Source organism: Chamaea fasciata, unplaced genomic scaffold, assembly GCF_029207755.1.
Source record: "Chamaea fasciata isolate MVZ Bird 193981 ecotype frontalis unplaced genomic scaffold, bChaFas1.0.hap1 SCAF_22, whole genome shotgun sequence".
NCBI classification, from domain to species: domain Eukaryota; kingdom Metazoa; phylum Chordata; class Aves; order Passeriformes; family Sylviidae; genus Chamaea; species Chamaea fasciata.
The window spans coordinates 7,662,672-7,688,838 of record NW_027094107.1 but is presented as its reverse complement, the minus strand read 5'-3'; the positions used below and the strand labels follow the sequence as shown (position 1 = coordinate 7,688,838).

The following is a 26,167-nucleotide window of genomic DNA, read 5'->3' as shown; positions in this document are numbered from 1 at the left end:
TGGAGCCCCGCTCGGGTTTGTGCTTTCCTCAGCCGACCTAGCTGTATCTGCTGCAATGGCCCTTGTAGAACTGGTTTATCGAGTTACGGTCGCTGCCGGCCGGGCGGGCGAACCGCGCGGCGCTGGCGGGCGCGCAGAGCCGTGCCCGCTCCTTGGCGCCCTCCCGGCCCGTGGCACTGCGGGGGCGAGCCGCGGGCAGCTGCCAGGAGGAGGAGGAGGAGGAGGAGGAGGAGGAGGAAGGGGGGCAGCGGGGCGAAAGCAGCGGCAACAGGCGGGAGGGAGCGGCGGCCGGGGAGCGCGCACCCGCCGGGCGAGCAGCGGCGGCGAAGGGAGGCGGGCGCAGCCGTGCGGGAGAGGGAGGAGCGGGCGGCGGGGCGCAGCCAATTCGGGGGACTCGTCCATTTTTCGGCGTGAGGCAGGCACGTCGGTGGGGTGATGCTGCGGCGCCGGGCAAGGGCCGGGCCAGGCGCGGCGAGCGGCCCGCCCGCCGGGGCCCCGAGCGTCGGCCGTGCCCGCGCCGCCGCCCGGCGCAGCGCCGCTTCCTCCTTGCCGTGCCTCGCCACGGCCGGGGGCGCCGGGCCTGCCGCTGCCTGACAGCCGCCCGCCCGCCGAGGTAACCCGGGGACGCGCGGGGAGGGCTGCGGAGGGACGGCCGGGCTCCGGGGATGGGTGCGGCGGGATGAGGGCAGCCGAGGGCGGGCGGTGGGCGGCGGAGGAGGGGGCCCGGCGTGGAGGGGCTGCCGCGCTCGGGCTCCGTGCAGCTGCGGCCTCTGCCTCCCCTCAGGCTGCTGCGTGCCGGACTCCGCCGGGCGGCCCCAGGGAAGGCAGGAGCCGCCCGCGCCCCGAGCGGAGCCGCCCGCTCCTCCCGGAGCCTGGCGGGGAAGGGCTGCGGCGGCGGAGCCTCGGCGCTTCGTGCTTCCTCAGCCCGGCCGCGTTGTGGCTTTGATTCCGCCTCGCTCCCGGAGGAGAGGCGCCGTCCGGCCATGTCTCGCTACAGCCTCCACAACCTCCTGGACTGGATGTACGGCGGGGTGGACCCCAGCTTCGCCGGCAATGGAGGGCCGGAGTGCGCCGCCTTTCTCTCCGGCCGCCAGCGCTGGCTGGAGAGTTTGGTTTTCCTCGCCGTGGGCACCCTGGAGATCCTCGTGTCCCTGTGGAAGCTCAGGCAGCAGCACGTCCGGGAGCTGGAGAACCTGCTGCAGCAGCCCCAGGCGAAGCGGGAGAGCCTGGGCAAGAACGTGCTGCTGGTGCTGCTCTGCCTCATCTTTGGGCTGGAGGTGGGCTTCAAGTTTGCCACCAGGACTGTCATTTACCTCCTGAATCCCTGCCACGTGGTCACCATGATGCAGGTAAGGCTCGGGCAGGGTCGCCTGGAAGTTTGCTTTTATGATGTACTTGCAAAACTGTATTTTTTTCTCCCCCCCCACGCAGTCGGTTTGTGGACCAAAAGTGCCTAGCGAAAGTACAAATGTCAAGAATGGTTTAATTGTTTTAAAACTTAGCTGTTTACTCAGTTGAATCGAAATCTGTCAAAAAACCCAAGTCAGACGAAAAGGTGAAATTGTAGCTCTAACCCATGTCCAGATCTCTGGTTGAAGGCGTAGGTCATTAAGGCGTTCTCATCGCTTGCCTTTGCCTGGTCCTTGCCTCAAGAACAGAAGGTGCTGTTTGCACTGACAGCAGTGCTAGAATTTGCACCAAACCGAATGAAAACAAGATTGATGCAAAACCAGCTACATATTTTCCGTGCAGCTTTTTCAAGCAAGTGCCTTCTAGGGGTGTGATTGTATTTTGTGAAGGTGTCGGAGAGACTAATTACTCATTGTGCAGATAATGTTGGTTTGCCTTTCTAATTTTAGAGCCTGAATAGTGAAGAAACAGGTGTTACCTGCTTGTCATTTGTGGGGTGAACAAACTGATGTGGCCTAATCCACCTTTAATGACTTGTGGCATGGTTGTTGATGTGTAATAATGTGCAGTTCGTGTGGATTTCGAAATAGTGGATACACAGACAATTACTGAACTGGGCTACCTAAAGCTTATAAGCTGTGTTTGTTAATAGTCCTGTGTGTGTACTTAACTATCAGCTTTGCTGAGCTCGTTAAGGAGTGTGGGAGAGGTCAAAAATATTATTATTGTCCTAATTTTGTACCCTCAGCATTGAATAGCTTAAAAAATTCACAGTCAGGAATGAACCGAAGGACATCTAAAAGGCTTTCATCAAAGTTGCTGCGATAGCAGTGCCTGTCCAGGATCAATAATAGATGGAAATCAGATCAGTGCCATTCTGGGTCTCCCATTGCAGCGTGCGAGGTGATCTGGGCTGAATCACATCTAGCCAGTTGTTGGATTCACACCTGGGGAAAATATCTTCTCTGGTTGTTCCAGCGGTTCAGGGAAGGTGGGTTTTATTTCAAGGGGGGGGGAAAGAAGCTGCTACAGCAATATTCAAGACCTTTGCAGCAATTTACAGTTATTAACTGTATTAATTTACAGTTCCGGAGATAATTAGTAGGTTGTGTAAATGCCTAGGCTGTGATGCAGCATTTGCTCAGTAATTTACAGCTCAGGACATTTCCTTCCCGTGAAGTGATAAGGATTGTTGTGAAATCTGTCAGTCAGTATTTGGGAGTGAAGGTATACAAGGACTACAATAATCAAAATAATACAGCCACGTTCCATTTCTAGGCAGTACTCAATGATAACTGGGAAGTTTTCCTGTTAGTTCTCTGGAGAAGAGGTGAGGATATATTAACAGGAGGATTTGAAAGTTTACTTGTCTTTATGTTATGATGTTAACAATCATCATTCAGCCGACTGCTTCCACAGACCTGGGGCAGCTGGATCTGTTCCCCTCTTTCAATAAAGCCCCCTGAAATGGAGATGGAGCCTGTGTAGAGTTCTGTAAGCTCTGCAGTCAGGCATTGCCATTTCTGATTCTCTTTTTTGACTAATTGTGAAGTTTTTAAAATAATCCTATGCTAACTCCTCGCTAGAAACGAGCATTTGTGAAATTGAGAAGGTGAGCACACTGGCAAAATGCAGAAGTCATGCTGCTTCGTCCTCAAAAAGATGTAATAGCAATAGGCCTGGGCTTGATGTAGAGAAAGAAAATAAAGACAAAACCAATGGATTTCAGCAGACAAAGGGAGTTAGAACCAAAGATAGTTAATGACCTCCACCACCTGACAAAAAATCCATAGTTGGAATCTTGAAAACATTGTTTTTCTAGCCTGAATGTGCTGAGGGCAACAGATTTGTAAGAGGAAATACATGAAAATATAATTTGTCCTTCACTTCTGTTCCTGCAGTAGTGTGTACATAATCCTGCTGTGTCTAAACAATAGAGTGAACAAAGCAGAAGGTGACGAGATGAAATGTGCTACAACAATCAAGATCACTTCAAAGGGAAGCCAACAGTAGCTGTTGGTAAAGGGCTCTTCTTTCACTCTATCTCTGTTTTCATTTTCTTCAGCTGAGACTGTTTCACCTCAGCAACAAAGGCTCTGGGCTCTGAGCCAGAAATATTTGAAACTGAAAATTGTGCTGCACATTTACCCTGCATAGAAGGAAAAAGTCCTGCTCTTAAAAGACCTAAGGCTGAAATGGGATCAAAGGAAAATGGAAGTTAGGTGTGTGTGCATTTGGGCAGACTGTACTGTGTGATATAATGGCCACTGAGTTTTAGACATGCGTCTGTTCTGCCCAGATGTCTAATTTCTGCCTGTCATGCCAACCTCTGCCCAAATCTTTTTGTAAGAGGAAAGAATTTGTTTGCCACCCTGTCATCTGGTTGAATTACCTAGAAGCCGTGGCACTCGTTTCCTGCTCTGGGTTTTGGCTCCTTGCTTAGCTTTTGGAGGAGGAAGGGTGTTTCTTCACCAGTGTCATGCATGCAGCATCGTTGAGAGAGAAATCCTTCGAGCCTTAAAAAATTATATGTGTTTTGTAACCAGAGTGAATGGAGATGGGTGTGATTTCTCTGCCAGGGATGGGGCTTGTTTGTGCAGCAAGGAGAGAAGTCTCTGAAGGAATTCATACTGAACTCTTTCTTTATATAAAAAATGGTCTTTGTGAAAATGATTGGAATACCTCTGTTAAAAAAAGAAAACAAAAACAAGCTACAGACCTCTCTCCTTTTAGGACTAGCAATCAGTGCTGCTGCAGACCTGGCATAAAAGAGAAACATTAAATCTCTAGGCTGCTCAAAACCTATTTGCCTTTCCATAGCAGGAAACAAAAAAAAACCAGCAGATATTTAAGGAACCAGGTGTTGTATTTCCAAGACATTCATCCTTTCCAGTATGTTTTGGGACATAACTGTGGTGTTGAAGTTGGCTGTGTGAGGGAAATCTTTGAAGTTTCTGACGGAGCAGTGTGAGAGGAAGGATTTCCTCAAGAGCCAAAACAGCACTATTGATTTCTTCACTGGCTTTGTGAAGGAGACTCTGAGCAGCAGCCAGGGCGTGCTTGTGGAGAAGGATTGAGAAGTTCTTGTAAGCTGGTGCAGATTTTGAACTTGACTTCACTATGTCTAGGCCTTCTTCCAGAATGGTGGTTGAATGCCAACCTTAAAATAAATTCCGTAATTCTGTTTCGTTCTAGAAAGAGTTTTGCAGAAATCGTTTCTCAGTGGTAGATTCTCTGCTGGCCAGTTGTTGTCATTCTCTGCCAGTTCTTCACCCCATTATTCCACTGCAGCCAGTTGAGGACTGACGTTTTTTTGGAATAAAGGAAAGTGTGTTTGGAGGAAACATCTGCTTTGCTGGGTTATTGCTTTGGTGATCTTTTTAGGCAAAGAAAAGTAAAGATAAAGGGGAAGGAAGTAGAAGTTTCACCCAGTTATCTTGATCTGAGCTCTGCATAAAAAAAAATTGAGTGCTAAGTGCATCTGCAGCTCAGTAAATACTAAATTCTGCGTTGATTATTTCCAGTTCTGGCTTCTTTAGAGACCTGGGTCCCTTCTGTCCTCTGCAAAAGAGGTTACTGGTTTTTTTGAAACAATGAGCTGTTTTCAGAACTTACATAATCAACACAGCTTGACTGAATTCTGCATCATTTGGGAATATGTCCCCAAATATATCTAATTAATTACTTATTTCCTCCTTTTTTTTTTTTCTTTTTAGTTTGTATACATGGTTCCTAAATGCCTGGTAATATTGGGAAGAGTCAGTTAAATTGTGTATGTTTTTTAATATTCTGTCTCTTCCAAACCTTGAATTAAAATTAAAGGGCCAAAACTGCCTACAAATACATACACATTTTTCAAAATGTGAGTCTATGAACATAAGTTTTTTGTTTTTTTACAGCTGCAAGTTAACTTGTAATGCTTTTCCTTACAGCTGATGGCTAGAGAGGGAATTCATGCTGGTGTGTGGTGAAAAAGGACAGATGAAGAAGAATTAAAGCAGTGACAGCAGCAGTGTTGGTGGCAAGCAAAGGAGAGCATTTTCCTTCCAGGAAGATGAGAGCAGACACAGAGCTAGGAGGTGACAGCTCAGGAGACAATCCAATCCAGCAGTTCCTCTATCTCTGCAGAGCTCCAGAACCGTTGGTTCCCAACACCAGGACATGCTTAACCTGCCCCTGGTTCCCACAGCCGCCAGTTTCTTTTTCTCAATTGCTACTTTTGTCTGCATTTGGTTTATTTGTCTTATTTTTAAGCAGTCATTTATTTTTTATTTAGGATAAAGAAGATAACAAATGTGTCCTAAGGCTGTGATTCAGTTTTCTTTTTGTAAAGAGATTTAATTTAATTAAGATTTTTAATTTAAACAAGATTTTAAAGCCAGTGATGCTTTATCCTGAGCTTTAGTCCTGGCACCAGAGGAACTCATCATGATGCTGGTGAGTGTTCTAGTTCAGGAATTGGAGTCTAAAGCTCTCAGTCTTGTTTTGAAGTTGCTAGAGTATGGAAATACTCATGTGCTTCAGGCTGTAATGAATGCATTCTTAGATAATTCTCTCCTTTATTCTGAATATTCCTGGGAGAAAAGAATATAAAAAGTGGTGAGTTGACAAGGGATATCTCGCTCTCCAAGCAGGAATAGGAAGCGCATGGCTGGAAACTGGATGAAAATGCTTGGCTTTCTCTGACCCCAAATATTTACACTGAGTGTTATCATCCAAAGGCCACTGGATGAATGGTTAGGTAACCAGATATTGGTTTGTTTTGGTGAGATTTAAAGCAAATACCATTCAAAGCGTGACATTTGTAGTTTGAGCAAGGTATTAAGGAGATAAAGGCCTTTTTTGTTTCTTTTTTCTTCTTTTGTTTAGATTTTTTTTTTCCCAGAACAGAACTATTAATAATTGTTTCCATCCAGTGTTACGATGTATTGCCGTTGGCTGTGATATATATTTTTAGGATGGATTTTTTTCTCCTCTTTAGCAGTGTCACACACCATTCCATGCAGGGTGTTTGCTGGTAGCTCAAACTGATATTTCAGGAGTAGCTGCCTGAGGCCATAGGGATTTCAGTGGGGTGGTGAATGAAAACAGCAGCAGGGACACCAGGGATATAGAGATTCCAGGGGCTGGGATGTTTTCCTCTCGTGATTTCCAGTCTAAGAAGCCCTTGTTCGCTGTCTCCTTGCCCTGCTGTCAATGCTGACAGTCCCAGTCACAGATGATGAGTTTTCCTGGAGCATAAATTAAAATGCTGTGGTGTGCTGATGGTTGTACAGCAGCCACATCCCCTGCAGCAATCTCAGCCCTGTTCACCGGGAGCAAGTCCTGTGCCTCGAGTTTGAAGGCTGCAGAGTGTAATGGAGCTCGTGCTTCTGCTGGCACTTCCCCTGGGCTTTAGATTGTTGTGGTGAGATGGCCAAGTCAATAGTGTCAGGCACATTTAATGGTTTGTATTGTAGGACTTTGTTGGTTAGTGCAAGGCCAACTGAAATGGTCAGGAATGCCATGTTGCATCCCTCAGCTTTTCATGGATTGTGTTACCATTTCGTTGGTAAAAGTGGGCTGTAGTAAGGCTGTTAGTTACTGTCTCGTGTTCCTAAAGACTAAAAATTTCTGTTGTAAAATCCTGCAAAATGAGGGATTTTGAGCTGCGACAAGGAAAAAGGTGTTGGTGACTCCAGGCAGAGCAGAGCAGGACTTTTCTATGGTGAGTTTGCTTTGGTAGGAAACCAATGCCAAACATCCTGCTCAGGGGGAAAAGTCACAAAAGTGAATATGCACGTGAGAACCTTCTTGTGAACTTGTGGCACTGGCAGAGGGAGATGCAAGTTCATCTAAAATCAGTGTAAATTAAACTTTCTTAAGAAATTGGAAGTAGGATTATTTTTTTTTTTTCAATTCAGCCTCTTTGTTCTTTCACCTCAGATACTTTTTTAATTGTCAGATTTTGTTCAAGCACTGACTTAAGAATGGGGAATGAAGGAACCCACTACTAGTGAAGGGCTGGTGCAGATAGCAGTCAGAGAAAAAGGAAAAATAGCTTCAGTGACCTGTGAAATACCAATTCCTAAAGTGTGATAGCTAATGCTACTGCACTCCTAGAAAGACCTGAGTTGTGTTAATAATTAATCCTGAACTCTGAGAAGATCTAGAAATCTTTCACCTAAGACTCTGAAAGGGAAGGAGGTGAATATGAGTTTGCTGAGTAAACAAACCAAGGGGGCACTAACCCAGAATGTCCCAATGAACGTGGATAATTTACAATATATTAGCTTGTGAGGATGGAAGCTCTTCAGCCTGCTGCACGTCTTCCATCCCTGGGTACAGCTGGGAAGCTGAGGGGTTGGAACCAGGGCCAGGCAGCTCCTTGTGTTTGGTTTATGTAACACAGAAACTACTTTGACTGTAATATTTCTTAAAGCTCTGCCAGCAGTGTTGCTTTGAATCATGAGTATCCTTAGCACTGGATTAACAGAGGACACATTAATCCCTGAACCTGACAGCTGCACTGAGGCAGTGGTGATTTTTATGCTCAAATATTTAATATATTCAACTTGCTCCTGTTTAACAATTAGAAAGTAAGATATTTTGGTATCTCTTCTTTTTTTTTTTTTTTTTCCCCCCCCCCAGATTTAGCAGTCTGACCTGGTCAAACCATAGATATGGTTTTTATTTTTTGTTTAAATTCTCTTCTAGAAGGGAATTTATTCCCTTTTTGATGGCTTTTAAGTGTTCTATGCTGACCCGATAGTTTGTACAGAAAGAAATGCTGACTCAAAGCTGCATGACAGAGTTGTTAAATTATTACTTTCTGATAAATGATAGAATGATTGCTTTGAACTTGCTTAAAAATTAATTTTAGAGTCGATTGACAATAATCCTTTACATCTTTTAAACTGTCCATCTTGGATCTTCCTTGCCCCATTGGGAGGGGAAATGGATGATTTTCACAAGCACAGTAAAGTACACTTAAACTTACCACCCTGAGGTAGTTATCCTTTTAAAAATTCCTCTTTTTTGTGCCTTGGGCAAGGAGAACCCCCTTCCCAGTGCTTTGCCATCCACACCGCCTGTGTCTGCTGGGCTGGGGCACTCTGAGAGCCCCCGAAACCCTGAGTTCTGCCGGAGGGCAGGGGCTGGGGAGCTCTGCTGCTGATTTAACTCAGGATTCTTCTGTCCGTGGCACAGAGCTGTTCCCTCCTGCGAGGCAAAGGGCTGAGTTCCCAGTGTGACAGTGAAAAGCAGCAGGATTATGGGATCAGTGTGGGAACACTTGTGCTGGAGCTCATGAGCTTGTCTGCTGTGAACTGTGTGTTTAAGACTGCTGATACTCTGAGCTGAGTAATGACACCCTTTATACAGAGCTTTGAAAAAAATCGGATACAGGTGTGTCCTTTGAAATTTCCCGGACATGCCCTCCAAATGTCCTCCCTCCATTCAGTGATCACTTGTTTTGTTGGTTGTCAGTGAAATGAGGTGTTGTGACTTTATTTGAGGAACAGCAGTAAAATCTGTGATCCGTATTCTTGCTGAAATACTGAACAGTAAACCAGAGTCTCTTCTTTGCAGTGGTGGACAACGTTTTAAAAAATTATTATTGAACCTTTTGTGTAGTAATCTTCTCATACCTAGAGCAAGAACTTGCTAATAGGAAGTTTTTAAAGTTCCTGTGTGAGGTTTTGGCACTGGGGAAGGGAAGGACAGTGGTGATGTTGCTGTAAATGCTGATATTTAGCGCAGCAAGGACGCCACCATGATTGAGGGAGCTGCTGTAGAAGATTGGTGATACATTAATTCTTAAGAGACCTTTTATAATTTTTTTTATAATAATAACTGGCTAGAATTTGGTTTCGTAGGCACTGGCAGGAGCTGAACCCTCGGTGCTGCTCACACTGCTCAAATTTTTTTATACGGAGGTAACGGGAGACCTTTTGACTTGTTAAAGACTTTAAGTCTTTCCCAGCTCTGCTTTAAAACACATCTTCTGGCAAGGAATGATTTGTGACATACAGAACTGAGAGGGAAAGATTTAGGAAATGGATTCTAAAAGAGGTCACTGTCATTCATTGAGATTTGTTTCTAACATTTCAGATTTTTCTCCTTGCCTGTCCCCCATGTCGGACTGCAATGATTCTCTTCAGGTAATGCCTCTGCCATGCTGTATTTCTGTCTACTTTGCAATGTATTTCAGAAGTTAATCACTGCCTGATTTATAAAATGCTAAGGGAAATATCAAGTTGGAAAGGCACATTGGTTGGATTGAAAAATGACACCTTGAAAAGGTGTGAAAAGCTTGTCTGATGTCCAGGAAATCCGTTGTAGAGCAGAGGCCACAACATTTGTTGTTTTTCAGAATGGATATATCTATTTCCTAACACGCTGACAGCATAGAGATTATATTTGAAAATCTGTTTTAAAATTAATACCTTTTCCTCCCTCAAGTTACTTCTAAATTCCTGGGAGTTTGACAGACAGTGGTGGGAGCCAGTTTATTCTTTACTTTGTGTCTGATGCAAAGTAGACTGAAACAGTTCTGATACTAATTTTCCCTTCCTGTGATCCAACAGTAATTCAGAAAAAAAGATGGCTAAAAGCTGTACAAATTACAGTGTATAACACTATTCCCTGCCTTGTGCTTTGCTTAGGACTCGCTGTTGCATTTTGACAAATGCAATTCTTTTATTTAAAGGACTTCTTTCAAATTCTTAAAGCTTTACGTCGAAGCTGTTCACGCACAGCATTAAAGAGGAGTAAAACCCTTCATCAAAGAGGCTATTTTAAGCTCTGTAAGACAAGTGAACAGCAGAATTCCAACTATTTAGCAGCTAGGATTATGGGCAGTCCAGGCTTTCTAGGAATCCAAAGCTCATTATAGAAAGCAGTCCTACTTTAGAAAATTCTTTAAGTGTGTATTTAAAGATAGGCTTGTGTCCAGTTTTATTGCATTTAATGGTGACTTAATTCGAACCCGAGCCCAAACCATTTTTTTTTAAGCGCCTTGCTATCTTTCATTGAGGAGACACTGCGTAAAACACATGAAAACATTGCATTTTATTTCCATCTGTGAAAAATAACATCCCCTCTCTTTTGCAAGGCTGCAGATGCACATGCTGAACGGGGCCCTCTTAGCACTGCTGTTTCCTGTGGTTAACACACGCCTGGTGAGTGCACTGTGCTTTTCCTCTTTTTTTTTTTGATTTATTTCTCAAAGATTATCTTTGGAGTGATGTCAGATGTTTGCTTTGCTGGGCCTTTTAAAGTTTTTTACCAAGCTGCAGACTCCTGGTCATTCCAGTGGAGCCACAATAGCAATCTTGGGATTTTTGGATGTTTGTAACCCAGCACTGCTTTACTGAGTGTTTGTTTCATCCTGGTCACTAATGGAGGGAAAATCTGATGGCTTTGCAAGAGCCTTTCACAGGTGTTAACCTCGTGGTCAAAATCCACTTTCAGACTTTTCAAACTCTGTGTAAATGTAAGATTCCTCAGGCCTGGAAAATGCCAAATGTTGTTGTTGGCTCTCGCTCTCCCCGAGATTAGGCAAAGCAGATTTTTTTTTCCCCCCATACAAGTTTTCAAGCCTGCTGTAAAACTTCAATCTCCTGGACAAAAAAAAAAATAAAAAAAAATTAGCCTGTTGGTGTTCCTAGAGAGATTCTTAAACCCATTGGGAGTTAAAGGTAAAAAAGGTATTTTGAGTGTGAGTGAAATGAAGTATTTCTGTGGGTTATTTCAGGAGCTGTTACCCATGCATATATAGAGGGGGTGTATATGTATATGTATATGCACATATGAATAGATGCTTTTAATTCTTTTCATATGATTTATCTGCAGAAAATCTGTTGTTGCAGCTATTTTAATGTCTGTTTTAAGACAGATAGGAGTACTTTATATTGAAGGAAATTTTGTCCATAATAGAGGGTGAATTAATATTATTAACAAAATGGTTGTGGGCTTCAGACTCCATTTCAGATTTTGTTGGTGGCTCTCCACTTGCAAGTCTAAATGAGATGAAGTATGATGTTATGCTTATGTGCAGTTTGCAATTGCATTTTATCAAAACTTCTACTGTTGAAGAGGCAACCAATTAATAAAACAAGTGTTATTTTCCTGATAAGGAAAGCACTTTTTATTTTGTATTTAAAAGCATCTAGTTTGTAAGGAAATATAACCTTAGGCATGACAAAATTGGTCTGGGTAACCTTTGAAGGAAAAAAAAACCACGTTGAAGTATTTAATAAACCATTAGCTTGTATTTTCTCTGTCATTATTACAGATCTCATTCATGTGAGGGCAGTGGTGATGAAACAAGGAAGATACAGACTTGCTTATAAAATTTTTCCTGTAACTGGGAGCAGAGTGGCCAAAAGATGCTGTCCAAGAGTAAATATTTTTGGAATAATTACAACTTAGGATGTTTTTGGCCTCGCAGCTGCTTGCCAGGCTTGTCACTTTTCCCTGTTTCTCCTGGCACAGGATGATGTGGGTGATGTTGTACAGCACTGCCTCCATCCAGATCCTCCCATGGCACACACACATTCTGCTCCGCACCTCTCACTGGGGTTTTAACACCAGCATGGTCCTAAAAGCAGGAAATATCTCCTAAATCCTACTAGGAATTAAACAAACCAAAACAAAACCTCATTTTTTTCTGAGCTGGCTGCTCTGGTTTTGTAATAGCGAAGTGAAAAACTTCTGATGCAGTCATTCAGAATGAGAGGCAGTCGTTGCTTCAGCAGATGATGGGAATCGGGATTTGGGATGGAAGTGTTAATTTGTTCCTCGCAGTTTCCAGAACACCTCTGACATTTTGTGGCACAGTCTGTTGGCGTCGTGTGTTTTTTGCTGCTTTACTTAGTGAAATATAAATGTCTTTTTGTAAATGTGCTTCAGTGTCAAGTTAACCTGAAGTGGAAGCTTCTGGCATAATTTCATGGTTTCCATTTTCCTGTAATGTATCTGTTAATTTATTCTTCTGTTTGTTTTTTTAGAACCTCAGTAGTTTCAAAATCCTTTTAAAACAGTAGTGTATTGCCAGTGAAAATGGGGAGTGGGGATATTCACTGAAACTACAGTAGAAAGTTTCTGCCTTCTGTTACTTTAATCTTTCGGTCAAACTGTGCTAAACAATGCAGATAAAAATCTCGTTGGACTGTAACAGGCACCTGGGGTAGTGTTCAAAAAAAAAAAAGTAGCCTGAAAGGTGAGGTCAGTGTGTTCTGTTCTTTCCAAGAAAACATTTTCCTGCCTTGCCACGAGGTTGAGGTGCCAACAATTAACAGATTTAAGCAACAGATGCACCCACTTGTATTTGTTTGGCACCTAAACATTGCAGTTATTTGCTACATTATTTGCCATGTCCTGATGGAATTAAATTCTGTGCTTTTGGGTAGGCACCGGATAAATATAAAACTGTTTCTTGTCCAGTCAGTGCTTTTGTGAGTCCTTCTTACCCTTTCAGAAATAAAGGAGAAGAAGATGCTGAGGGAATTGGGTTGTTAGGCTCCCCACAGGGAGGCAGTAAGGCGTAAGAGGATATACAGGAGTAAAAAGATTTCTTTTTATTCTGTATTTATATTCTGTGCACACAGTGTGGGTCCTGATAACCTACCTGGCTGTGCATGTAAATTCATTTAACTGCCACAAAGACTCCAGCTGTCTGGACAGTAACCGGGTTTGCTCGAGCTTTCTTGTTGCGTTAATCAAATTTTAGAAAGTCTTTCCACTGGTTTAAAAGCGGGGATTTTTTGCAAGCTGATGTCCTGAAAATGTTGATGTAGATGAAATAAAAAACGGGACATGTCCCAAAAGTGTTGGATACATGGCTGTCAGCTCACATGGCTGAGATGGTGCACTTCTAGTGCTTCCAGAAGCTGCTGTATTCTATTCTTAGAGCCATTTAGCCTGAGAGGTGCCCGTTCTAAATCTGTGTTAGGGGCAGAATCACACCCTGAGCAGGGCTGTGAGTGCATTCCATCACTGGCTGCTGCGCTGCTGTTGATCTTTAGAGTAATAATTGAGATATTTATTACTCTAATAGATAATTTTAGAGTAATAATTGAGATATTTATTACTCTAATTGATAATTTTGGAGTAATAATATATTTATTACTCTAATTGATAATTTTGGAGTAATAATTGGTATATTTATTACTCTAACTGATAATTTTAGAGTAACAGTCTCCAAACTGGCCTAATCTAACTGGCAGCAAGGAAACAACAGCAACAGAAACGGCTGCTGAGAGATTGGGCTTGTGTGGCTGGGGGGTGATAAAGAGTTTGTGCATATTTGGGCACTTGCACATGCTGTGTGCATTAAAATGGTGTGTGTGCGCGTCATTCACTGATAATGTCTGAGAAGGTGGCTGGTGCAGTACAACATTTGGGGTTTTATTAGGCTGTGTTCTAGGTGTGCTCCAGCAAAGACCAGAATGTGAGAGTTGAATTCCTTCTATTCCTTTTCTGCCACACTCTGCAGTCCAGAGGAGGTGCTCTTGCCCAGTGCCAGGGTATAAATAATTAACAGAGAGTGGGGTGCTGCTGTCAGAAACCAGAGCAAAGTGTTGTTAACCTGTGAGCCCACTGAAAACCAGCTGCTCTCTCTGAGGGTTTAATCTAAACCGGTATGATGTCCAGACTCTTGTGGGGTGAGCTCAGAACATCTGACTTCTGCGCTCCACTCTGCTGCTGCCTTGAAGAGATTTTTCTGAAGCCGAGTTCAGTGCATGGGAAGATCTCGTTGTTCTCTTTGGTTTGAGTCGGAGGGTGAAATCTTTCTTGTTTTCACAAAGGGGTTCATTAAACCCTTGATTGATGGGTGATCCCTTGTCTTCGTTTCCCGTTTCTTCTTGCATGTGAAAGGTGCTTGTGCTGAGTGAGTCTTTAATTGATAAAACTGTTTATAGACAAGGCACAAGATGCAGGTGAGCGAGTTGCTCAGTCCAGCTTTTCCTGTTTGTTGGAGCCTGGCTGTACAACTCGAGTGCTTGGCTGCACAGCAGCTGCGCAGCAGCCAAGCGGCTCCAAAGCAGGAAATGCACTTGCATAATCAGCCAGGCTTCAGAACAAGCCATCCTTTACAGTGGGGAAAAGGATGTTTTGTTTTACGCCCAACAAAACCCCGTCAGCACCGCTGCAGCACAACAAGCGTCAGTCTGTGCTCAGGAGTGTCCCCACACAGTGTTTGTGTGACAGACCCTCACACCCCCAGGCTGTGGAAGCCCTTTTGACACCACGGATCAATGGAGAATGCTCCTTGGCAGGAGTGAGTGCCTCGTGTTGTGGTGTTTATTTCCGAAGTGAGAGATTTACAGCTCTTCCTCCAGTTAGGAGCTCTGCTTTAGCCCCATCCCAAATAATTTTCATTCCCTCACTCTGCCCTCTGTGTTGAGGGACAGCAGGAGAGGTTCAGGTTTAGGAAACCTCACCATTTTCATGAAGTTCTTGCTTTTGCATCCTGTTACCTTGCACGTGTTTGTTTTGGTACAGAACCCTTGGAGTGAACTAACCCAACGGATTGTCCAGGAGGGTTGTTTTAGTTTGATCCCCACAGGAGCTGGCTGAGCACCTTGGAGGCTGCCATCAGGACACAGTGTCCAGTGGGGGAACGCCAGCACTGGCATAATCCAGTTGTTGGGTTTAGAATCCTCATGCTAGTAAAGAAAGGGGAAGAGCAATCTTAATGTTATTCCTTCTTTGTTGTGCTTGTGGCTAATTTTGGGAATTTCCTGCTGGAAGTGCTGTGTTGGTGTGGAGGGGATGGAATGGGTACAGACAGCTGCACTTTCAGGGCACTGACCAATATTATTTGTTATTTCACACAGGTGATAAAATAACTGAACTGAAGGCATTGCCGTGGGTCAGACAGAGAACTGCTCCCTGGAACTTGGTGGGTGGCAATGAAAAATACTTACAAATATTTTCTTTGTTCCCCAGCTTCCATTTGAAACGGAGATTTATTACATCCAGCATGTGATGCTCTATGTTGTGCCCATTTATCTGCTGCAGAAAGGAGGTAGGTGGGCAGATTATTCCTTGTGGATTGAGCTGGTCCTGTGGAATTAAAACACTCTGCTTACTGGATACCACTGGTGTTACCCTCTTTTTGCCAGTTTTCTCTGCTTTTAATTAATAGTTCTTGGTGTTCTAATGTTGGAGATTTAACCCAGGTAATGAGTTGTGTCAGGCACTGAAACAAAAACTTAAACAATGATCTTCTGCCCAAAGGGATATTTAGAATATATTTGCACAATGTGCATTGTCTTCTTGAGCAGCATCTCTGCCATCTTGCATTATTCTCAGTTGTTGGTGGGATGTATTTTTAAGGTTTTTTACCTTCTTGGATGTCTCTTGAGACGTACTGGAACTCAAAATGAGAAAAAAAAAAAAAAATTAAAAAAAATTAGTTGTCTAGTTAGATAAATCCCAGGAATTCTGAAGCTCCAGTGAAATGCAGTGACACACACCACAGAAATGAGCTAGATTGCTTGTTATCTCTTCTGACAAGATTGCTGCCTTGCATTCACTGATGCCATAATAGCCTGGGAGTCCTGAAGTGTGTCCCTGGGCAGTGATTTTTGCAGTTGTGGATCCTCAAAGGGAGTGCACTGCACCCTCAGCTGCTGTGATGCTCTGCCCCCCTCTAGTGCTGCCGTGCCTCCAGCTGCATTTTCTAGCAGAGCAGGATTGTCCCACGCAGGAGATAAAATATGATCATTTATGATCCAGGTGTTCAGTAGCCTTTAATGAAAGCCCTGAGTGATGTGATGCCAAGCAATGAAATACACTCAGCCTCTTCCATCCCGCTGAACCCACCGAGTTTTAAACCAGCAGTCACTTCAGATCCTTCACCCTGTCTCACTGGAACCTTCGTGTTGCTGTGACCTGCTGAGTGAAATTAAGAAAAAATTACTCAAAGGGAAAGTGAAGTCTCATACCTCAAAAGACGATTCTGTTTCTTTCTTTTACCAGGGAAATACACCAGCCGTGTTTCATGTCAATCCACCCTCGATAGCCTAAAATCCTGGCAAATAATGCCAAAGTGCTGGGTGGTTGTAGGATCATCTTTGCAGGAGGAGGGTGAGGAGCAGGGGGCAGAAAACATAAAGAGCCACGGAGTGAACTGTAGGCAGTGACAAGCAAAGCTCTTGTGCTGTCAGTAAATCGCTTGGAGGCCTTGCAGTTCCCACCTGAGGTCACTTTTAGACACGGTCACTTTGAGGCCTTGGATGATGCTGGTTGTGTTCTCTTCAGTTTTGATTGCTTGGTGGTTTGGTTTGGCTTTTCGCTCATTTTGAAATAGAGCCTCTCAGGGTTCTTCCGGAGCTGGGGCTGACAAGAGCTGGGTTTGCAGCTTGAAGGGTTTGAAGGTCGTTCTGTTAAGTTCTGATTGGATTTGCAGTTCGAGGGTTTGCTGCTGGGCAGTTGTCACCGTGGTCCAGCACTGTGCACGCCTGCCCTGTGTTCATGAACAGGCATTTGCTGCCATCTAATGTCGATGTGCTGGCAGTAAAACTGCTGGAAGAGCTCTGTAAAGAACTGGAAATAGAAATTTCCATCAGTGAGTCTGTGGATTGTGACTGAGAGAACTGAAGGGTAGAAATTTGAAAAAAAAATGAAAAGGAATTGTATTTGGAAAAATATCCTACTTCAGTTTGATTGGGAATCTGCAGAACACCTAAAGCAGAGTGGATTTGAGGCTCAGGCTATAAAGATAATAAATAAATGAGTTGTTTGCTGGGCATGGAGATGGAGAAGTTCAGAAGGGCAGGTGCCAGTATCTGGGAGAACTGCTGCTGTCTGAAGGTAGAGGAGGAGCTGCTGCTGCCTTTTGGAATATAAAAAGTGATTCCTGAGAGAGGCAGGTGCTGTGAGAGCTGGTTCTGATGAGAGGAGCTGGCACTGAGGGGAAACAGAAACCTCCTGGCACAAGGTTCTCGTTTGAAACCTGCGCTTGGAGCCAGAAGAGCTCTAGGGGAAACGTGGATTTCAGGATCATCCTCTTGAAAACATGTTTTTTTCCTGTTTTCCCCTGGAAAGGAAGTTTTATCTCTAAGCTAGCTCAATAGGCCGCTCAACTGGAATTAACCCTCTGATCAAGGGAAATAAAAGGAAAGTAAATTTGCCCTCGCATTTTCGTAAGCTTGAAAATGAGAGAATTGTAATAGTTGCTCTGAGGTTTGGATTAAGCAGGTCTACTTGTAATTGTAAGACAAATGAAAGAGAGTGTGCAGCACTGGAAAACTCATAAAGCTCTATCAAATGTAGTGGGAATGAGAGCAAGACATTAAAGAGATTATTTTAAACCCTACTAAATTAAAAAACCGTACTATGTTTAGGTTCTAATTCCCTAATTCAAGCAGAGGAGTCATTTTCTCCTGCATTATGTTTTCACAGAAATACAGGAGGAGCACGGCTTTCTATTAAGCTGTGTGGAAATTTTCAGAAGGCCGTGTGTTGAGGATTTGAAATAAAAATAATGGTTTGAACTAGCACATAGTGGGGAGGGAGCAGTATAAAAAAAAAAAAAAAGGCATCTCTTTGTTGATCTTTAGTTTTTTAAAGCTTCCTGTCTAAGAACTGCCCATGATCCTCATCAGCAGTGTAACCCTCTGCTCCCACCTATTGAAATTGATTTCCTATGGCAGCAGCTTTTGCCAAAGCCAACACAGCCCTTCAGACAAGCACTCAGCTGGCTCTCAATTTTCCTGTTGGTGTTTCTCTTTTCACAGGCTGCTCTATGGAAAACAGAGCACGCTGCTCCATTAAACAGCCATCTGTTAAATAGCAGGGCAGGAGAGTAATAAAATCTATAGAGGGTATTTCTCTAATGAGAAATGTACAGGAAATATCCCAGGTATGAATTTAAAACCGGTTATCCCAAAGCACGCTGTGGAATTTAGAGTGCTCCACAATGTTTTGGTGTGGAGCTCAGTGTTTCCTTTTTTTTTTTTTGTCCTTTGATGTCCAAGTAGTGCTGCTGCTGAAAATCACACCATTATTTTCAGGATTGCAAAGTCTAATAAGGGGGGATGTTTTTAGTGTGAAGCAAGACCAAAAATCTGTAGAGAGCAAAACTTGCTGATTTTATTATTTTTTTTTAATTTTGCAATAGAGCAAGGATGTAGCAGAGGGAAATTGCTTTTGGGGGAACCCGAACAGCTCTCCTGAGGGTCCTGTGAAATACCAGTCCCTGGTTAGACTGAGGCTGGACATGAAGCAGGTTCAAAGCCAGATTGTGCCGTGGGATGTGTGTTGTCATTTTGTGCAATTTCCTGAGACTTTCACTGACTGTTGTCTCCCTCCAGTCTCATTTTATAGCTGGAGTCACTTGCCTGTTTCAGTATTTCCACTCTCCCTGCCCTGTAAGTCACCTGGGAGTGGAGGTGTCTGTGTTTTAGATTTCCTGGGTGCTCTCCCCGTTAGATCTCACCAGGCTTTGTCAAATACTTCTGAAATAACACAGGCAACTGCCAACAGAAACCTAATTTGGTTTAGCACTGCTCAGCCAGTTCCCAGGAGCTGCTTTGATACCTTATTTAAATTTCATGTTGTGCTTTGTATCTAGGTTAAACACGCACCTAAAACCGCAAGGACAATATAAATAAACTTTGCAAGTCAAAGCAGTGTTTTCTTCACAGCAGAGGAGGGAGCACAAAGAGTTTTCTGTGAAGCTTGACCAGGTCACCTCGAGTTGGTGCAGCCAAAAATAGAGCCATGATCTCCTGCACTCTGCCACCAAGGCTCATTCCTTCCTCCTCCTCTTCTCTCTGCAGTAAAAAAACCATATTCAGGGTGCTGTCACCTGTCTGATGTTTTCAGGCCATGGAGTTTAATGAATGTCACTCCCATCCAAGACTTTTGTGCCATTTTCCAAATAGGATGCCAGCTCTCAGCTCGCCCTTGCCAAGTGCATCCCAAGGATTCCTGCTGGGCATTTTTTCCCCCTTACCTGCAGAGCTCAAGGCGATTCCTGTAGGGTTCTCTTTTACCTTTGGTTTTACTCACTGTGCAAACACCTCTGACCTTCACCTCCCCCCCGGATAAGGAACCTTCCAAGCTGCCCCGTGCTTTCCAGGCAGCTCCTGTGCCCAAGTTTATCGTGGGCTCCCCAGGTCCCAGCCTGCCCAAAATGCTGTTTAATTGAACTGATTTCAGGTAGCTGCTGCAAAATCAATTTGAGCTGGCGTGATGGGGTACAAATTATTGAAGGGAACTATACAGAAAGTAATTTTAAAAGGGCCACAGAGCTTGAGGAAGAGAATTGCCATGGAGCCCTTAAACCTGAGCTGGAGTGCAGCATTAAACGGTGCTGTGGTCACAGCAGTTACTGGTATTTATCCCCACAGGATGCCATCCACAGGCGTTTTCAGAGCAGCTGTGGTCTGGTGGGTGCTCTGCATGTGGAGTTCTTTCAGTTCCCTGCAGCCTCGTACAGTGTCTGCTGAAATCTCTAATTACTTCCTGGTAATTACAGAGTGTGCTGGCCAGCCAAGGCCGCTGTCAATATTGCACCCTGTGCTCTAAGCTGTCCTTTGGATACATGTTCCCGTATTTAATACTATCTAATGGATCAGAGAGAGCAGATAAAGGCAGATAAAAATCGCCAGTGTGTTTTTCTGATCCTCTGCAACTCTTGCAGCAGCCAGGCAGCATGACGCTGTGCGTCTTTCTTTCGTGCCCCGAGGCTGAGTTATTAAAGTCATAAGGAAAGAAATATTTCTCCACATATCTTCCAGTGCAATTTTCACGGCTGCTAGTAAGAGCCCAGAGAACTGTGTAATCTGGTTTTGTCCTTACCATAGGAAATTTGAATATTTGATTCCCAAAAGAGTCTTGTATCTCTGGGTGCTTTCATTCAATCCAATTCCCTTGGTACATTCTGGATCAGGGAGCATTGTGTTTTGTCAGGAAAACCTGGGTTTGAGAGGGTGGAGGAAGGTTGCAATAATATATCTGCTACTTCATTTGAAGGGAAAAAGAATTTTACAGTGTCTGTGATACCTACTGATTATAAACCTGTTTGTAGTGTATCTCTGAAAACATCTCCACAGCAGTTTCCATTGAAAAGCACAGCCTGGCATTAATGGGTTGAGCACCTGATTCAGCTGTTCTGTTCCTTGGCATCATTGGTGCAAGTTCCTCTTTAATAGTTGTTAAACAACCATAAAATCAGGAGATGCCAAGCTGTGCTCTAATACAGGCTGTGCAGGACCTGCTGCTGCCCAAGTCAGTTCTGTGCATGCCGAAATCATAATCCCTGCCAGAAGCAGGTGATTAAATAGAAATAACCTGATTATTTATTTTTTTTTTTTAAAGATTCACTGTGCACTATTACTGCATTTTATTACTTCTGTGGTAGGAGGAGGAATGAAGTAAAAATCATCGATGTTGGTGAAAAATAGACAAATTTAGTCAGGTAACACATTGTACATTTCACTGCTGGACAAGAAGGAGCTGATCAGGATGCTTCAAGTAAGAAATAAAGCACTCAAATATTAATTACCATAATGGCTTTGAGGAGGTTATCAGCTCAAGGCAGATGCCCTGACATGCAGATAGCAGGAGAGAGAGGATTATTCACTGAGGGTGTGAACATTCATTCCTTCCTTTCTTTTCCAGGCATCTACACCCCTGAACCGCTCTGCAATTTCTGGTGGGCTCTTTTATCCACGGGGTTCATGTTTGTGTATCATTTCAGCATCTTGCAGATCCTGGGACTGGTAAGTAAAGCCAGGTTGATAAATGGATAGCCTGCAAGTACATTCAGAGTGAAAAACACATTCAGAGTAAAAACTGAGTATAGTTTATCAGTGTCCAGGTCTACATGGATAAAACTTCTTGCATGCAGATTTTTGATTTAAGGCTACTTGTGTGCAAATTGCATGTTCTAAAGAGCATTTGTGTCTTCCATCTTGCAAGTCCTGGTAAAACATTTCATAGGCTGGTTATTAGCTGCATAAATCCATTTATTAAATACACAGTGGAATTTGGATCTGCTTTTTTTTTTGTTGAGCAAACCCGTGTCACCAGAACATTTTCGATTATTATGGTAATTCTCTATAAAATTTTCACTGGTTTTAGGTGAATCAGTGCAAGATTAAAAAAAAAAAAAAATACTGTTAATTGATAAATTTGTTGTTGCTTCCTCAGGTTACAGAAGTGAATTTGAACAACATGTTGTGCCCAGCCATCTCAGACCCTTTCTATGGGCCCTGGTACCGAATCTGGGCGTCCGGACATCAGACTCTGATGACCATGACCCATGGGAAACTCATAATCCTGCTGTTCCACAGTGCTGGCCCCACCTTCAAATGGAGCATGGACTTCCTCAGACTCCCAGCTAAGAAAATAGACTGAGATTTCTCCCCACAGAGTAGGGAAGCAGAGATATACTGGAAAACAAAGAGGGGACTTGAGAGGACAATGGCTTTGTACTTCTTCCCAGAGTTTTTTTGCCTCAAAACCACCTCTGTAATGAAGTGAGGGTTTTTTGGTTTTGTTTGGTTTTTTTTTACCTGCTGTTTCTCACTGCCTATTGCCAATGGCAAAATCAGTGGCCTTATTCTGGGGAAGGTTGGTGTTTTATACATTTTGTATAGATGACAGTAGAATCTTGCTAAAATGAGGCCAGGACCTGTCCACATTCCAGCAGAGAGAGTGGCAGTGCTACCTCGTTTGGACTCATTTTCCAGTAAACAATAACACACTTCTAGCACAGGAAATAATCTGAATTGTAGCACCCCACTGATGTGAACCAACATGCTGAACTGCATCGTCCTGGCTCAGCTCTTAGAGCTTGAATGTTCCAAAACGGTCACAGGAAGTGGTGCACACTTCCTCTTCCAGTCAGAGGTGCAGAACAGTGAGGTTCTAGTGGATTTTCTTTAGGCTGGTTGAAAATACTGGGGAACAATAACTCATTAAAAAAAAATAAATAAATTAATCAACTACTTAATTTCTAAGCTGCAGCGGACAAGTGTCTATGTGGTGAAGTCCCATCATGATGCTTCGGAGATGCTTTTATTTTTGGTGAGGGGAAAAAAAAAAGAATGTTGAATTAATTTCAAAAGACCACATTATATCTAAGCCATGATAAGATATTGCATTCACTGTCCTGACTTTGAACAAAATGGGGTTTTTTTTCACTTACCTTAGGCTGGAGAGGGAGTGGAGATACAAAGTCCAGTGTAAACATCAGGTTTTTGGGGTTTTTTTTATATTTAGTAGCTTTTGAAACATTCCTGCTCTGTCTGTGCTGATCAGACTGGTTGGTGAGAAACCAAATGAAGCTGTTCTCTCCCTGCAGCTCTGCTGGATCATGTGTGCTGATTTTAAAGTACAGGTATGGAAAGGAATGTCAGATCAGTGCAGGCCTCTGCTGCAAAGAACACGTTCCAGTTCTCACCATGACCCATCAAGATTCCTCTTGCAGAACAGGACGTGGGTGGGCAGAGTGATCAGTCGTGTGCACCTGCTCAAATTCTGCAGGAGGAGGAGAAACCACTGGGCAGGAAAAAGGGAAATCCCGAGTGTGTTCTTCCAGAACTGTGAGCCCATTATTCAGACTGATGTGTTTCAGGGCTGCAGGTTTTTCTTGTACAGAAGATTTGTGGGAATTTCTGGAATCGTTGTGTTGTCCAAGCTGTGACTTGTAAGATAAACCAAAACCATCATACCTCCTCCAGCTGCATCCCCTGAAGGTTTGTGCTGAAGTTAAGGTACAGATGTTTATACCTCAGGAAGCAAAAGTAAGTTGACTTTTTTTTTTTCCCCTTCAAATGTTTTCCTTGGTGAAGGATCAAGTGGCTACTTCAAATATTTTTACTCAAATATCGTACACCTCAATCAGAAATAACGTTGTCCCATATTCTCATTTACAAACTGGTTTTTTGCCTTCTTCCATGCCTTGCTGTGTGTGTGTGTATATATAAAAATGTATTATATGCTCACAACTTGAGAACATGCAGTATGTACCTAAACTATCCCTCAGGCATACACAGCTGGTGTTACTTAGACAAATTTTGCAAGTACTATTTAGCATTATAAATAACTTACGGATTTGGGGTTTTTAAAATTTTTTTTCCTTTTTTTTTTTTTTTTTTTAAATCTTCCCTTTTTTTACCTGCCAGGACATTGTAGTTACTAGACACACTTCCTAAGTAGGAGCTTTTTCTTTTCCTTTTCTAAAGGAGAGCATTTCCTATCTGTAATCACCTGCTTCAGGGCATTCTAAACAAGTGTAAAGCAGCTGCTGTTTGTCACCATTGGTGGCCTCCTTCCCCATCTTTGAAGGCTTTTTGGAACTTCATGTTGATTTTTGGTGACCCAGCACTCCAAACTGCATCAGCATAGCTGAGACAGGCTCCACAGAAGGGGGAGGACAGGTCAGAATGGGAGCAGAAAAGAAAAAAACCAACTTTTTAAAGCAATTGTGGGACTTCAAATCCTTCATTCCTCACCTGTCTCCGGTATCTGCTGGGGATGTGCATTAGCCAGAGCTTGCTGAATGTGCAGATGGGAAAGCAGAGAACTTCATCTCTGCAGGAATTAGCTGTTGTTTCCCTGGCAGAGGCTGATTTTTGTTTTCCCTCAATGGTTTATTTTCTAGGCAGTTACACTATACACATTTCTTTGGTGGCTTTACGCTTATTCACGCTGGAAATGAAAGCACAAAACTCTACTGCTGTTCTTGGGAGGTGATTGCATCCTCTCCTGGGCTCTTACAAACCCAATCCGTGTCAAAAAATAACATGAAGCGGTTGCCCAGGACGTGGTGATGAGAACTTACAGTGCTGCAGTGCAATGCACAGTTCCAATGCACAGTTCACAGCGGGTGTCCTGGCACTGGCAATTTCAGCAGCTGTGGGGCACAGCCAGGCCCAGTTCCCAGCAGCTGAAGCAGAGTGTAAAACCTCACCCCAGAGCGGCTTCATTTGCTGGCTGCAATGCCCCAAAAAAATCCTGGCCCTCAGAGATGCTGGGGTGGGTTGGGGTGTGGACAGAGCCCTCCAAGGGCTAGGACTGCGGGCGTTTCAAAAGAAACCAGGAGTTAAACCGACTCATTGCTGCAGCTGCCACGGGCTGCATTCCCTGCAGGTGCAGCCACGAGTGAAGCATTATCAGCTGAGATAAACCTGTTCACTGCGCGTTTGTTGATGCAGCCTTGGAGTCAGGAGCCCTCCAAAACCAGAGGTAAACCAGAAACGTTTCTGTCCCCACGCCTCGTGCCGTGGCTTCAGCTGCTGGGGATCCCTGCAGTGCTATTTTTCCAGGGATTCAGACACTGCACAGTGCCTGAGCTGGATCTGCTTGTTTAACTTCCTCTTTTAAGCACCAGAGGAGAATTTGCATCTTGTTTCTTCTGAGGGGTGCAAAGGAACCGCTCTTGCCCATGTGTTTATAAATCAGTGAAAAGCCAGAGTCTGAACACGCACCTGGAGCTGGTTTTGGTTCAGCTTCTTTGTTAAAAAATGCTGCCCATAAGCAAAACCGACGTGTGCTTGAGCAGCTGCTGCCTTGGTGAGCCTGGGAAGCAGGAGAAGTCACTCCATTTGCAGCCCAGGCAAACCTCGAGGTCAGGGAGTACCTCTGAACAGAGAGTAGGTTTCTCTTTCTGGCCACAGTGTTTTGATATTTCTGTACATTTGATAATTTTATAAAGCTCAGTGGTGTTTTTCAGAAATGGCTGTTTGCAACTGTTAACTGACTGTACTTTCGTGTCCCAAGTCTTGCATCCAAACCAGAAGCGTTTGTTTTCTCTGCATCCACGGCTAATGGAAAACAGTTGTGGCGTTTTCTTCAGCGTTGCCATTGCTTTACTCCAGGTGGACCCTTAGGAATTAAATTCCTCCTCACAGCTAACAAAGCTCTGGAAAAGCCCAGACCCAGGAGGAGGGTGTGTCAGCCCCGCTGGGAGGTTTCTGCAGGCACACAGGTCAGCTTTGGTGTTTTCAGTTTTACAGGACTCATAACAAATCTGTTGGGTTTTTTTTGTGATCTCGTACTTTTAAGTGGTAGTGCTGTAAATCTCTCTTGCAGCTGTTGGTGTAACTTAGTCAAAACCAAGCCGTTTATATAAATGATTTTATTTTTCTTCAGGGTCGATTTTGTACTTTTGAAAACTCTTTTCTGCGTTTCCCGAGTCGTTTTCCCAATGCTGCAGAGGACACAGCAGGCAGAGCTCAACTGCCACATAATGCTGTTGGTTCTGAATAATTTGTAAGAGCGTTACCAATTTTGTAAACTTTTTAATGTGCTAAACTTTGGTTATGAGGTAACATTTACAAATGAGGGGTAATTTGTGTACCTGTTTTCGTATTTTTTTGCTCTGGTGGGCTTTTTTTTGTTGTTGGTGTTGTTGTGCCCTAAGTCCAGATTATGGGAGAAATAATTGTCAAACCTTGGAATTAAAACAAATAAATGCATTTTACTGGATCATCGTTCTAACTGTGCCAGGGCTGAGTCTGTCTTGCTTAGGAGTTTTTATAACTAGGTTTGAATCACAGAGGCACGAAGTATGAGCTCTTTCTAAATCAGGTGAGGAGGATGGAGGTCGTGCCCGGCCTGATGTTTGCCTGCCTTGCACACAGCAGTTCTGGGAGCACAGTGAGATTTCTGGAGCCCTGAGCAGCTCAGTCTGACTCTGCCTGTTCCCTGCCAGCCACCAGCACAGCTCCCTGCAGGGCGCAAATCCTGTAATCACTGTCCTTGTGCTCCAGGTGCAGAGCTCCGGGAACTGCTGCAGGACGAGGAGGAT

At 43.8% G+C, this 26,167-nt stretch overlaps 1 protein-coding gene across 2 annotated transcripts; it reads left to right on the top strand.

The window, feature by feature from the left end:
* Window positions 1-414: 414 nt before the first annotated feature.
* Window positions 415-25,846, top strand: TMEM164 (transmembrane protein 164). 2 transcript variants are annotated; one of them, XM_066202364.1, is made up of 7 exons: window positions 415-613; window positions 785-1,349; window positions 9,502-9,551; window positions 10,505-10,571; window positions 15,346-15,424; window positions 21,031-21,131; window positions 21,562-25,846. In XM_066202364.1, the coding sequence occupies exons 2-7, from the start codon at window positions 984-986 to the stop codon at window positions 21,766-21,768; spliced, it is 870 nt and encodes a 289-aa protein (XP_066058461.1). In that variant the 5' UTR covers window positions 415-613; window positions 785-983; the 3' UTR covers window positions 21,769-25,846. The 2 variants fall into 2 exon arrangements, with proteins under 2 accessions (XP_066058461.1, XP_066058460.1); XM_066202363.1 differs by lacking the exons at window positions 415-613; window positions 9,502-9,551; window positions 10,505-10,571 and having other exon boundaries at window positions 911-1,349.
* Window positions 25,847-26,167: the final 321 nt, after the last annotated feature.

Bases quoted from the DNA above. Each gene is read 5' to 3' on its own strand.
- TMEM164 (XM_066202364.1), top strand. From the start codon at position 984: ATGTCTCGCTACAGCCTCCACAACCTCCTGGACTGGATGTACGGCGGG. The intron at 9,552-10,504 runs GTAATGCCTCTG...CTCTTTTGCAAG, and splicing joins ACTGCAATGATTCTCTTCAG to GCTGCAGATGCACATGCTGA. The intron at 10,572-15,345 runs GTGAGTGCACTG...TTTGTTCCCCAG, and splicing joins CTGTGGTTAACACACGCCTG to CTTCCATTTGAAACGGAGAT.